General features: G+C 45.1%; 1 protein-coding gene across 3 annotated transcripts in view; it reads right to left on the reverse strand.

Moving 5' to 3' along the window:
• The window catches only part of SYNE2 (spectrin repeat containing nuclear envelope protein 2), a 171,932-nt gene that overhangs the window by 16,300 nt on the left and 142,510 nt on the right, over positions 1-13,122 (reverse strand). For all 3 annotated transcript variants that reach the window (XM_056491990.1, XM_056491991.1, XM_056491989.1), the window contains exon 102: positions 1,979-2,141. In XM_056491990.1, the coding sequence (XP_056347965.1) occupies positions 1,979-2,141 (163 nt within the window). The remainder of the gene's footprint in view (positions 1-1,978; positions 2,142-13,122) is intronic.

The raw sequence follows: 13,122 nt of genomic DNA on the forward strand, positions 1-13,122 counted from the left end.
ACTTGCACTATGGTAATGTTGATAACATGATCTCATTCCTTCAGGGCACGGGTTCATGGAATAGCCTAGACAGAATCCTTGCTGTTTTCCAAATGATCTGACTGCAATAAGTGAGACAAACACAACAAAGGGACAGGGTGAGGAACAAACATGGAGCCCCAAAAAGTACCATTCCTTCAACTCTGCATAGCACTGCCCAAAGAGCTTTAGCAGACTACACACTGCTAGATTTTTGCATTAGTGAAACACTTTTGCAATCTTAAAATTAATATTATTCATGTTGTAATCATCATCCTGTAATTGAACAAACATGCCATAAAACACCTCTTGTGGATTCACAAGGCTTTTAAATTTCATTATTCAAGACTGCACAGGTAAAGCTTTCCCAGTCATGGATGTCAAACAAAACAAGCCTGCAGGGCATATTTCTCACCACTGCTCTGCTCCTGCTGAAATAAAACCAGGAAAGATCTTTTTACTTGTCACATTCAGATAAATGCTTCACTAATGCAGAGCAAAAGCAGCTTTCCTTTTTACTGTTGTCTTTTTAGTGAGCAGAATCTCTCCATACTCCACCTGCTAAAAACCTGCTGTAGGAGTCTGGAGGTGCCTAGAGCATCCAAAAAAATGAAGCAGTAAGTAGCTCTGAGCAGCAAATGATGGCACTTAAGATTGAAAGCTCATAATAAAAACAAATCAGTTTGGACACAATTCCTTTGTGCTCCATGCTCTGCTCTGCCTGGAAATCTATCAAGATCTTTGAGAATGCAAAAGGTTTGAATGAGAAGAAAACATTTCTTTGTTGTTTACATGACCATTCACAATGCAGATGAGACCATGAGAGGTGCTGGGCCAAGGCTTCTGGTGTTTGACCAGCTCCAGCAGTCCAGTCAGTAGGAGCCACCTCCAATCCTGTCACACAGGAGCTGGCCCTTCATGTGACATTTGGGACATGAGTAAAGGGACAGCCACACCAACCAGGCCTGGGTCACTCAGGGATCCTTAGACACAAAAGCAGAAGCCAGAGAGAAAAGGCAGAAAGGATGGGAAGGATACCAATAAGTGTTCCTAAAGGAAGATGCCATAAAGCTTCCAAGCTTCCAAACTTGACAGATTTACTCTTGATATTTAGTTTTTGGGCAAGTATTGGTGTTTAACACAAAGGCCAAATGACAGCCAAACACCTAGAACCTGGTCAGAATTCCAGCACAGCCCTGAGCAAATGATGGCTCCACCACTAAGTCTGTGCTTTGGCGAAGTCCCTTTGCCTTGCCTGGCTGCTGGCTAGAGAAATTTACACCAGGACTATCCAACTCCTCTCCTAAGATCCCCCTGGTAACCACTGCCTTGGATAAATGCCCATCAACACCCAGCAATGCGAGGCTGGTTCACACTTGTTGTCTCAGCAGGATTCATGCACCAGCTCCCCCAGCCCTGAGGGATCTTCAGAGCCTCCAGATCTAACTTCATCCAAAGGTGTGTCTGCACAAATTCACCTTCCAAAGCTCAAGCATCCTGCTCTGCCAAGCTTGCTCTGCTGTCTGCAAGGAAGGGACAAGAACTGGAGCCAGTCAGGGAAATGCATCAAATCCCAGCACTTGGATCTGTCACAGCCACTCTGCAGAGAGCAGCATTCACGCCCTGTCAGTCTAAGTCATCCTCATGTACTCTGCCCACTGTGTGTGCCCTGCCTAGTCCTCAGTAAGTCTGCTGTACTGAACTGAGCAAATTTGCTTTTGTTTGTGCTATCCATGTTTTCCTTGGGTGAAGGGGGGCAGGGAGATGTGGGGGTAATTGAACACAATACTGAAATTACTGCAAGCAAATGAAGATTTTCCATGTAATGCATCTTGGCAGGAACACGCCATGCAAAGCAAACAGTCAGAAGGGCTTGCTAAAGAAAAGAAACAGGTGATTTTATACCAGGACCAATCAGCAGCATTTTAGCTCATTTACTCTGGCTGCTGCTATTTCCCACCTGCTGTTCTGCCAGTCTCTTCTGGATTTCTTGGTCATCACAGATGTCATAAACAACAGGCTTGGAAAGCTCAGACTCAATCCGGGCCAACCAGGTGCGAAGGTTACTCATGTTTTTGTCCAATAGTTGTATAAAAGCAAATGTTTCCTTCAGTTTCTTCACCCTAAGCAAACCAGGAAGAACATTTTGTTACAAAGATGGTCAATCAGTGGAAAGGATGTTAGCAGGAGGTGATGACAGGCATGGCTTTATGAAGCCATGTTGCATCAAGCTGCTGCCTCTAAATCAGAGCCATGTTTTAGTCAAACCCTACCTAAATTGGCTCAGCAGGCCCCTGCTCTACAGCTGCAAGCAGGTCTTGGGTGAAGGCTTTAATGCAACTCTATAAGCAAGGTGAATTTTCATCTGCTAGAGAGCACTGGACATTTATTTAAGTGGAAATTTGTACCATAATTTGCCACAGTTAAACTAAAATAGGTACCTATGGTTGGATTTTCCTTCTGTGAATTTTGCTTGGTGTCTTCTTCAGCAACCAGCAGGTTCACACTAATCAACAAGGTACTACCTTGTGCAGAATCTGCACAAACCACCAGTCCAACACTCTGGGAAAATCCCAGAATCACAGAATGGTTTGGGTTGGAAGGGCCTGAAAGATCACCTTGCTCCAACCTGCCATGGGCAGGAACACCTTCCACTATTCCTGGTTGGTCCAAGATCTATCCAACCCAGCCTTGAACATTTTCAGGGATGGGGCATCTGCAGCTTCTCTGGGCAACCTGTGCCAGGGCTTCACCAACCTCTGGGTGCTGACAGAAGAGAATGTCTGAACAAGAGCTACTATAGAATTTGTAGCACCTCAACATTAAAGCTCATCTAAACACCACACAACACGCAGAGATATTCCAGACTCTCCTGACAGGTGAAAAATTAAAAAAAGAACCCAATCCTGATGGGGGAGAATATCAAATGGCATGGGAAACTTGTGCAGTGAACAAGCAGATGAACCATTGAGAGCATTTACTTTTCTTACAGCTGTTCGTAGCACAGCTCTCAAACTGCAGACAAATTTTTTTTACTTCCAGCCTTCACAGCATATTGCCATGTCAAACCTCATATCAGCCCTTCAAATTACCCAAGTAGCATGCTTTTATATTATGGCAAATTTATCTCCATGTGTTAGAGGAATATCTTGTGAACTACCTCACTGGTCTCAGATTTTGCTTAAAATTCTCATTTATTGCAATTCTCAAAAAAATTTACCAAAAAGACAACACCAGGGTGACACTTATCTCTTTAGACTTATTTCAGAGCTTGTCATCTAGACCATGGTAGTTAGTGGAGGAAAAAAAAAAAAGAAATCATGATTTGTATCAGACCTGTCTTAAACATCCAGATCGCAAGATGAGATGAAATGCACCAAAAAGCACCCATGAACTGCAATGGTCTAACCTGCAGTACTATAAATGTCAAAACTGCAGACTCTAAAGTCAGATGAAATCATTCCACCCATGTCCTAGTGAGAGCTCACTTGTTAGCCAGCATTGCTTCCCTGTACTGGTTTCCTGATCTCTAGTTATGTTCTTGTGCCTTAGGACGAATTTTTGAACCTTGCATGTGATTTCCAAAATGCAAACTTGCAAATTAAACCTTTAGCTACTGCCTGGTCCAACAACTATCAAGACGAGCCTCAATTATTTAAGTCAAGTGTAGCACAAAAAGTTGAAGTCTCTACTGTGAAAAAGGCTAAAACATTTCCCATTCATTGGCCACAGTGGCTGGGAACTGTCCCCATATAAACAAGACCAGCAGTGGGACTGCAAGGACAGCTTGTAAAGGGATTCACTGCATGTCCCCAAATGCAGGGGACTCTTGAGGGGTCTGAGTTGAGCCCTGATGTATTGGGCAACACAGGTCTTGTGCAAGCTGGGACTGGGGAAGTGTGATGGCTGTAATCTCATGTAATGCAGGCAGGGACAGATTGCTCCAAGGCAGAAGTGCCCACACAGGGTACCTGGACAGTTTCCTGGCCCACTGTCCTGCCTGCTGACAAACTATCCTGGCAAGTGTTAGAGGAGAGTGGTCCAAACTGTCTGTAATGAATGGCTTTTGCAACTGCCTGATGATACAATGACAGAAGATATGCAGGACACCTAATCCATAATGAATATGCCGCCCTGTAAGCAACAACTGATCTTATTAACAACCTTAAGGTAACCAAAGAAGATACACACGTCAGCTAGACACTTCATTTAAGGTAAAGCACTTTTGAAGGAGATATGGGAATGATCCTGCTGGATTTGTTCAGTCCTATTGTGTACAGAGTAAGGCCAGAAAATCTAGGGTCTCATTAGCAGCATGAAAGCTTTCCCCACCTCTTGTCCCAAAAGCACCAGGCAGTACTTTCAGTTGTTTTACAAGGAGGGCAAGAAGAACACAGTCCTACACTGAAGCTCCTGGCAGGTATTTAGCAACTCTGCACTCACCAAAAGTAAAATTAGTATTGTCTGACTGATGCAAGCCTGCAAGCCAGCCTGAAGGATTTGGCCCAAGTCCACAGTCCACGTTGTTCCTGCCTTGCACCCACAAAGCTGCTGACACTGGTGCAAAGCACTTGCCTCTGCCCCTTTACACAGACTGTCTTCCACTGCTGCAGCTGATTGAAAGGAAACCAGTGGATGACAAAAGCATTTAGCTGCTCTTGCTTTTCTTAACAAGCTTTTTTTCAGAACTCTGGTCCCAGATTCAACCTTATATGCAGATAGCATCTGGCTAACAAGCAAACAGCTGCTGTATAAATCTTGCTGCTCTTGGTTTTGCTTCTGTTAAGAGGCACTCAATGAACATGTCATTTCATCATCTCCTTGTGCTGTCATGGGCTGGCAGTTATTTACCCAGGAGAACTAATTCTTCCTCTGCCCTATTCCCATCAGTTAAATTGGACCTGGCTGCTCACAATGCTCAGCAGGGCCAGTGACTCCCAAGGCATGTGGCCCTCCAAAGGCAGGTAACTCAGGAACCCTTTTCCCTGGAAAGGTGGACAATGGCTCTGTGCTGAGCACAGAATGGAAGATTCTAAGCTAAACATCTACACTGTTGCATTATTAACTCTGCATGACTTCAGGCCAGTCAGGAGGAAAGCAAGGCTTGATCTCTGTCCTGTCCCTGACTCTACTCTGTGGCAATTTACTTCCTGCATATTCTGTGAGCTTCCCACAACTGCTCTGGAGACAGGCACGTGTTGGGACCATCTGATGGCACAGTTGACCTGCTGAGACCACAGCTTACTGTGCTGCTCAGGATCAGCTCTGCCTCCCTGTGCTCCCTTCTCTGCCTCTATTCACCTGCTTCCCAAGTCTAAGCTGCATTACAGAAAAAATACTTTTCTTCAGTCTGCATAGTGGATAGATGAACACAGCCAAGGAAGTCCAAAGCAAAACCAAAGGATATTAGATTATAAATAAATGTATATATGACTGAAAGTACATTAAATAAATTTAAAAAGCAACAGTTTTAAAATCCAAGCGTGGCTTTTTGCACCACCACTCCAGCATTATTTAGGCTTAGAAATCATTCTGATTTTCAAGTTATGAATGTCACCATGAGGATTTTTATCTTCTAGTGTTATCAGAAGCAACAGTCTCAAAGACAGCATCATTTTGGAAGTGAGAGCTTGTATTTACTTTCTAGCAATTGCCATTAGAAACACCATTGTAATTAAGTAAGTTAATCTGTTTTTTATTCTGGATCGAATTTAGCATTTGTCAGTCATTTAAACACCCTTAATGCACTAAGCCATTCATCTCAAACTTGAGCTAAGCAGCCAAAGAACAAAAACCTAAGAGAAGTTCACACTAGTGCAGTGTATAAATGAGAAGGCAGCCTTGTCCAGACACTCACATTGGCTGATCTGCTCTGTCAGCAGACACAGAGCCCAAGGAAAAGGGCTCTACACTGAAACAAGAGGAAAACTGATGAAAAACATGAGAATCCCCAGCTTTCACAGAAGTCACAGGCAACTGCCATTTCCCTGGCTACAGCTCAAAGAAAAGAGTGAAACAAGCTAATTACATCCACAAAAGTCCTAATTTGCCACTCTCAGATGTGTCTCTTCATCCTGAAAATATTCTTATAAATCACCAGATCTTTGCATGAAAAAAACTCCATAAACTCTTTTGAGATGCATCCTGAGAATTTCTGGGGAAAGACAGCCCTTGTGGAAGGTGGGTGCAAGCCTCCAAGTCTGGGGGCAAAAGGTGATCAATCACCCAACACACAGTGAATTAACACCACTAAAAGTTCAAGTGTGGCAAAGAAATCCACATTCTTCCAGAGGGTGGAAGGTGCCACCACTGTTGATTGAATTCTTCCCTCTATGAAGTGTGATTCTCAAGTTAATTGAGATTGGTCAAACAGGAAAAACTTACTGTTTACAGAAAAAAGGCCTACTTATCCATTGCTCACTTCCCACTGAGAACTCACCCGCCACAATTCAGTATGCCTCCAGAAAGAAAAAAAAAAAAAAAAAAAAAAAAAAAAAGGCAATAATATAAAAAAGTCCAATAAAAATATCACCTGTAATCTAAAAAAAAGCCCAACAAATTCAGACTTGTCTTGTCCTTTGCAATGGGCCAAGCTAAAAAATCCACCCTGATTAGCACTCAGACACATGCATAAGTTGCCTGGAACAAGCCAAACAAAGCCAGTTTTTAAATATTTTGATCTTTACACCACAATAGAAGTGGCAGAAAAATAACAGAAGTAGGAGATTATAACTAAAAGCTGACTGCAAAAGTGAGCAGAAGGACTAACCGACCTGACTGGGGATTGGATTTGGGTATTAATACCCTCAATGAAATTACCAGCATTGGGTTACAAGAGAAAAGCATTAGGCTGTCTCAGGCTGAATCACTGCACGGCCCCAGAAATACACAGTGTATTTGTAGTAACTATTCAGGAATCACCTAGCAGTAGGAGGAGCTTCCAGGTTGATTGAAATGTATTCACACAAACAAAAAGAATTACAAAATGTATGCCCTATTGAATTGCTTTAGCTGGCAAAATGCTGCAGGAAAAGGTACGGAGGAAGCTCAAATAAGATAAATAGTAGCACTGAAATTTTAGTGTCTGAAAGAAGGAAAAGCATGCTGATAGATTCCAAACTCTCCTTCCCAAGCGCAAATGTCATCAGAAAAAGGGGCTCAGTACATGTCTTTTGGAGGAGGAGGAGGGGCTGAAATGGCCCTGCCAGCTGACAGGATTGTTTACCAGCGGCAAAGCAAATGGGATGCACAGCCCAGGGAACCTTTGTTCGGCGAGTCGCAGGGGGAGCTTAACCGTGCGAGGGACAAAGGAGGCGGTTCGGAGAGGTGATGCCGAAGGCAAGTCTTAGGCCTTTCTCACGGGAGGAGACCATTTCTCGGTCCGTGCCGGTGCCGTGCCAGCCGCCCCGTGCCCCGGGCTGTGTGCTCGGCGCGCCGGAGGAGGCTCTGGGGGAGGCGAGCCCGAAGGTTGTCGTCAAGGCTCTCCCCCGCCTCGGGTGCCAGCCCCAAACACAGCTGATCGCAAGCCGAGGCCCTGAGCGCTATCCCTGCTGCTAACGTGCCGCACTTCCCACTCCTCCGCTCCGCAAGGCGAGCTGCAGCGGGGCGCATCCAGCGCTCGCTCCGCTCCGCTCCCCCCGGGCTCCGCCGGGACCCGCCGGCACCGCGCCCCGGCCGCGCACCCACACGGCACTTACGGTTCGCACGAGAACACCATTCCTCAGCCTGCAACTCCCAAGCTGCACGGGGGGACCGTCTGTGCGAGCAGGCAGGCATGGCAGGAAACCCCTCCTCCACAGATGCCCTATTTATTCGCCGCTTTAGCATCCCGGGTGTGGAGGGGGGAGGCTCGCCCGTCCTCCCCCTCCCCTACCCCGAGCTGGGGAGACACCGGAGCTCGCTCTTTCCCCCCTATTTTAACCCTTTGCGTTGGGATTTTTACCTGGCGAACGGCCGCATCCCTCCTCAGAACAAAACCACGGGAGCTTTATTCTGACACAAGAGAATTATTAGCACGTGAGGAAGCGCACGGCGGGCGGCTGCCCGCGGCTGGCGACAAAAAGGTTGCGGGTTGGAGCCTCCGGCACCGAGAAAGGTGGATGCGGTGCTCATTTCTTGGGAGAAAGAGGGATTGGAGCCTCAGACCCGGATGATTTGCAGCAGAGTCAGTCTGAAGCAAACCCAAAAAAACGAGCACACGTACATCCACGCACAGGCACCACGCACAAAGATGTATCCTTACTTCCCCTGCATTCTGCTTTCTCGCCTTTACCATTATCCCAGGTATTTAAATACGAATTACATCTCCCACACACTAACCTGTCCTCTCTTTAACCTTCCAGAGCAGGCAGAAGGCCTCCACTGCAAATAGCCTGTTATGCCAGAGGACAAAATAACCCCTAATCTTCATTTATGATATCATTCGTTTGTGGAAAAACACACTGTCATGATTTCTGTGTGTTATGACTGCCAGAGATCACGGGGTGGGAAAAAAAAGGCGGAAGTCGGAGAACCTTGGGTTACAAGTCACTCCCCACCCAGCCAATATCAGAAAAAAATAAAAGATGTTGTGATAATCCCACTAAAAATGCTAAGAATGATTTTGAAATCAAAGGTTTTCCAGTAGTTTTCCACAGACCTGTACTGACTTGCTGATGGCTCACATGGCAGAACACAGAGTGCCTGTGAGGACATGGCACACTGTGAGAGGGCTTTGGACATTTCACAGGTAAATCATGCTCAGTCACCTCCACAGTTTATTGTCCAGAGTGGTTCAAAACCACATTTGAAATGGTTGACCTGAGTAAATGGGGAAATAAACCCCAGCTTTGCAGGCAGACACACTGGGAGGGACGGTGGTGTGCAGAAGACAAGGACTCCCCTTGCCCTGCCAGCTCCCCCTGTTCCCTGCACACATTGCATAACCAAAATAAGCCCAACCATCATGCCTGAGACAATAATGAATTCTGTCACAGCTTTTACACAGGAGAGAAGTGTAATCCTCAAGGGACAGAGAGAACACGGAAAGAAAGCAAGCACTTTGTGAGTGAGATTTCAGCCATCCACCAGCCATCCAGTATATTTTGTATACCAAAACAAACAGACCAAAGAATGAGATTTTTATAGTGGTACTGCCACAAACCAGCACAATTCTGCTGGACATTGCTGTCTTGTTTACCTGGGGAGGCCTCCCTGCAGTATATTTTGCTTCCCTTGCCATGCAATATTGATCTGCAGCAATCTAAAAAGACCTTTGAACCCACAGTGCACCCACACTGATTGTGGGCTGCCACAGGGTAGGACAGCACACCAACATGTGGTGCCTGACTGTCTGCCCTGCCAAAGGGTAACCAATGTGGTGGAAAATAAATAGAGACGAGCTGAAAGGTGTGCTGTGAACTCACTCATTCCCCAAACCCATAATCCGGGGCCTGCCGTGACTTTTGGGGTAACCCAGCCACAGGGAGGAGAGGGAATTGGCTGCTCACTGCACTCCCCATAAAGCCTCCTTGGACCTCCAGCACAGCACAATGTGCTGTCACTGGAGAGCTTCAACTCCTTCCTGTTTGTTTTTTTGCAACCTGAGAAGTTTCAGTCTGTTTGGGAATTTCAGCCCCCTCAGGGTATGCAGGAAATGAGCTGAAAACACCTTGAATCTCCCAAGTTGTACAAGGAAGGAAAGGGCTGACTCGAGTGTGGCAGTTTAAGATTCCTGGACAATGCATTGAAGCTGGCAGCTTACAAACATAGGGAGAAGACCCAGTTGCCAAGGATAGCTGCATTTAAAAGAATGAGAAGGCACATTTGACCTTGCTAGCTTCCCTGAATTTTCATGCTTGCTATAAAGGTCGCAGTCATTTGAACCCATTCCTGCTACATACAGAAAAACTTTGCCTTTCTCCACAAGGCTGAAAACATGGACTAGACCCAGTTCCTTGCTAGTTCTTGCCTGTTAATGCACGGCCCAGGAGTGCTGCTCCAGAGCATACTGAGCATGTAAATCCCACTCCACGGGTTTTTGGTTGTCTAGCACCCTCATGCAGCCTGTGCACTCCTCCTCCTACTGCTTCAGTAACAAAAGCAAGAGATTTTCTGTGTCCATTTCGGAGTCAGCATAACGCTCCCTTCCGGCTTGTTAGTATGTTTGTATTGTCCATCCCTCAACAAAGACACAAACCTCCCGAGGTAAGAGTATCTTCTGAGCTGAACAGAATTCATTTGTTCTCGTTTCCCGGCATGCTAATGTCTTGATGGTTACTTTATCCCATGAAAATTAACATTTGAAACTCTTCCAAGTTTGCAGCCAGAAAGTGACTCGGTGCAACACACGAGGCAAAGCTTTTGTCACCACAAAGGCTGAGCACAGGCAGATAATGAAAGTGTTAAGTCCTGTAAGTGCAGCCATATGGCAAATCTGAGCTTGTCACCATGAACTAAGAGAATCACTTCAAGGACTAAATGGGGAGCTCACCTAATTTGCCCATCTGTCCCAGGACGTTTATTGGTTTTAAAAGGTGAAATAAGCTATCAGGAGGAATTTTCTGCATTGATACATTGGCTTCCATTGGTTTGGTTTCATGTTACACTGCAGAGAAGATAAAAATCTTATGCAGGGACAGCCATGGGGACATCAGCAACTACAGAACTGAAGCTGGTGACATATCTCAATTAGATTCCTTTGTGCATACAGGTTATTTTTCACTCTTGAACCACAGGATCAAAAAGTGCCCACCTACGAGAAAGATTCAGTGCCCAAAAATGAAGAACTGCCGTTGAACACATTTTCTCACATACATTTTCTTCTCCTACTCAGTGCCTGGCTCTGTAGTTCACCTCCTTCCAAAATCTTGGCCATGAAGACATACTGAAATTTGGTCCTTGCCCCTGTGATGGTGGGTAGGCTACTGGGAGCCAGGTGCAAGTACAAATAAAGGCAGCAGCTCATTCAATGTTCAACAGAAATTGCTGAAATTGTAATATTTGCAAAAAAAAAAAAATAAAAAAAAAATTTTCAAGTGGTCACAGACTTGGCACTTGAAACCTCAGAAAATTTTCACTTCAATATTACTTGCCACAGCTACTCATCTGAAAAGATAGGAGCAAAGCTGCCACCTCCCTTCATGTATGTGCTGTGAAAATAAGTTCCTACAAGTAACTTTTTTTCGGGAGAAATAAAAGGTTTTCTCTGCATCACAGTCAAATTTGTCACTTCTGTCCAGGAGCATTCCTCTACCCTCAAACCCTCAAGCCCTCTGGCACTCCTCAGAGGCATCTCTTCCAGTCTCTTTTGCAGGGCTGCAGTGGATGCACAGCCCCTGTACCATTCCCTCCAGCCTCCACACACTGTGAGAGGATCTCTGGACTATGATGGCTTAATCCAGCACGGACAACAAAATTCTGCCACCATCCCTTACATGTGTTCTTTCAACACAGCCTCAATACAATATTTTTTTAACAGTTTCTGCAAAAGCAAACTGAGAAGGAAGGAAACAATCTATCAGCACAGGACATCACAACCCACACTTACAGGTCACCTCGCCTCCAGCCCAAGGCTCTTTGCTCCTCTCTGCTCCCCTTAAAGATGCCCAATTTATGTCACATGGGTGATGGGTTGAGCTGCTGCCTCCCCACCATCACCTGAGCTTGAGAGAGGCTACTCAAAAGCACAGGAGGAACCTCATCCTGAGTGCCCCAAAGCACCCCTCTGAGTGAGGTGGATATTTCAGTCAACTGATGTCTAATTTAATTCTTTCAGGCATCAAACCTCAGTGGCATGCCAGCACCATAGCAGTAAACTCAAAGCAGAAAGTTGGAAGGTTGCTGCAGGGCAAAATAAACTCTTAGGAGTGTACTCAGAGTCTGTTGTCACTGTCTGGCCTGATGGTTACTTATGACTGAGAAGCTGAGAGCCAAGCCCCAGAAAGGTGGATTAGGTGAGGGAGGAGAGGTGCTGCAAAACACTGCCATATGCTGAACCTCTCCTAGTATTAACTCAAACGGGACCAGCAGAGCCCACAGGGCTGCCTGATTATCTCGGGCCACCAAGGAAGATGCTTAAAATCACATTTTGCCAGGTCCTTCCAGTTCATTCCCCTAGTCATGAACACCAAGTTGGTGGAAATCACAAGTAGAAGCTGTTATATTACAGATATTTTGGAATTAAGAACACAGGAGCAATCATAAAGCATCACACCAATCCCCAGTAGCTGCAATATCCACTTAGACACCAAATGCTGGGAGAGCCTTGTTGATTTGCTAGACAAATCCACAATAATGTACCTCAAAGCAGTACTGCACACTTGCCTGAAGGTAAATATTCAGGACATAACAGGTAGATAATTCCTTGTTACAGAGTACTGGAATATTGTTGCCAGATGTCTCTCTAAAAGACCCACGGTTCTTTAGCATGTTTTGCTGAAGATTACCAGAAATGTGCCATGCTTACCTCACTTTTAAAACAGTGCATTTTAATCTGCATTTAAAAATTGCTACAATTCAAAATCAACACACAGCAGAACAAAAACGGATTATAAAAGAGCTTTAAAAGTGACACATTACTGTCAAATGAGAACAGAAAAAGTGCTATTACTAAAGTGAAGCTTGCTTTCCTACATCAGACTACAAAGACACCTTGAGACAACCATTGAAAGTCTATCTGCAGTGTCAGATCTTAAGAAGGCAGCTTCTGCTTAATCATTCACAGCTCATGTGTCACCATTAATTCAGATCTCATTCCTGATTAAGGCCCAGCATACTTAGCACTACATTGTCACAGCACAACCACCTGCATTATATTTGTCCCAAATTTAACTGAGCAGCAGAGCTGCTGAGAGCCCAGAGTTGGGGGTCACAGGCAGAACAAAACCTTGGGAGAGAAGTTGAGACCAATACTAATTTGATGTTAGCCTTATTATTTCTGGATTACCAATAAACTCAGCAGGAGGTGAGACCAGCCCAGCATCCTCCTCCCAATCTGTGGCAGAAACTCAGATAATAATGAAATGGGATCGTCTCAGTAAGGCTAATACTGAAATGATCATGATGTCCTTAACTCTGTCAAGTATAATAAGGATGCTTAATCCGTTAAGAAGAGATTGTTGCCTA

This window comes from Oenanthe melanoleuca, chromosome 5 (genome assembly GCF_029582105.1).
Source record: "Oenanthe melanoleuca isolate GR-GAL-2019-014 chromosome 5, OMel1.0, whole genome shotgun sequence".
NCBI lineage: Eukaryota > Metazoa > Chordata > Aves > Passeriformes > Muscicapidae > Oenanthe > Oenanthe melanoleuca.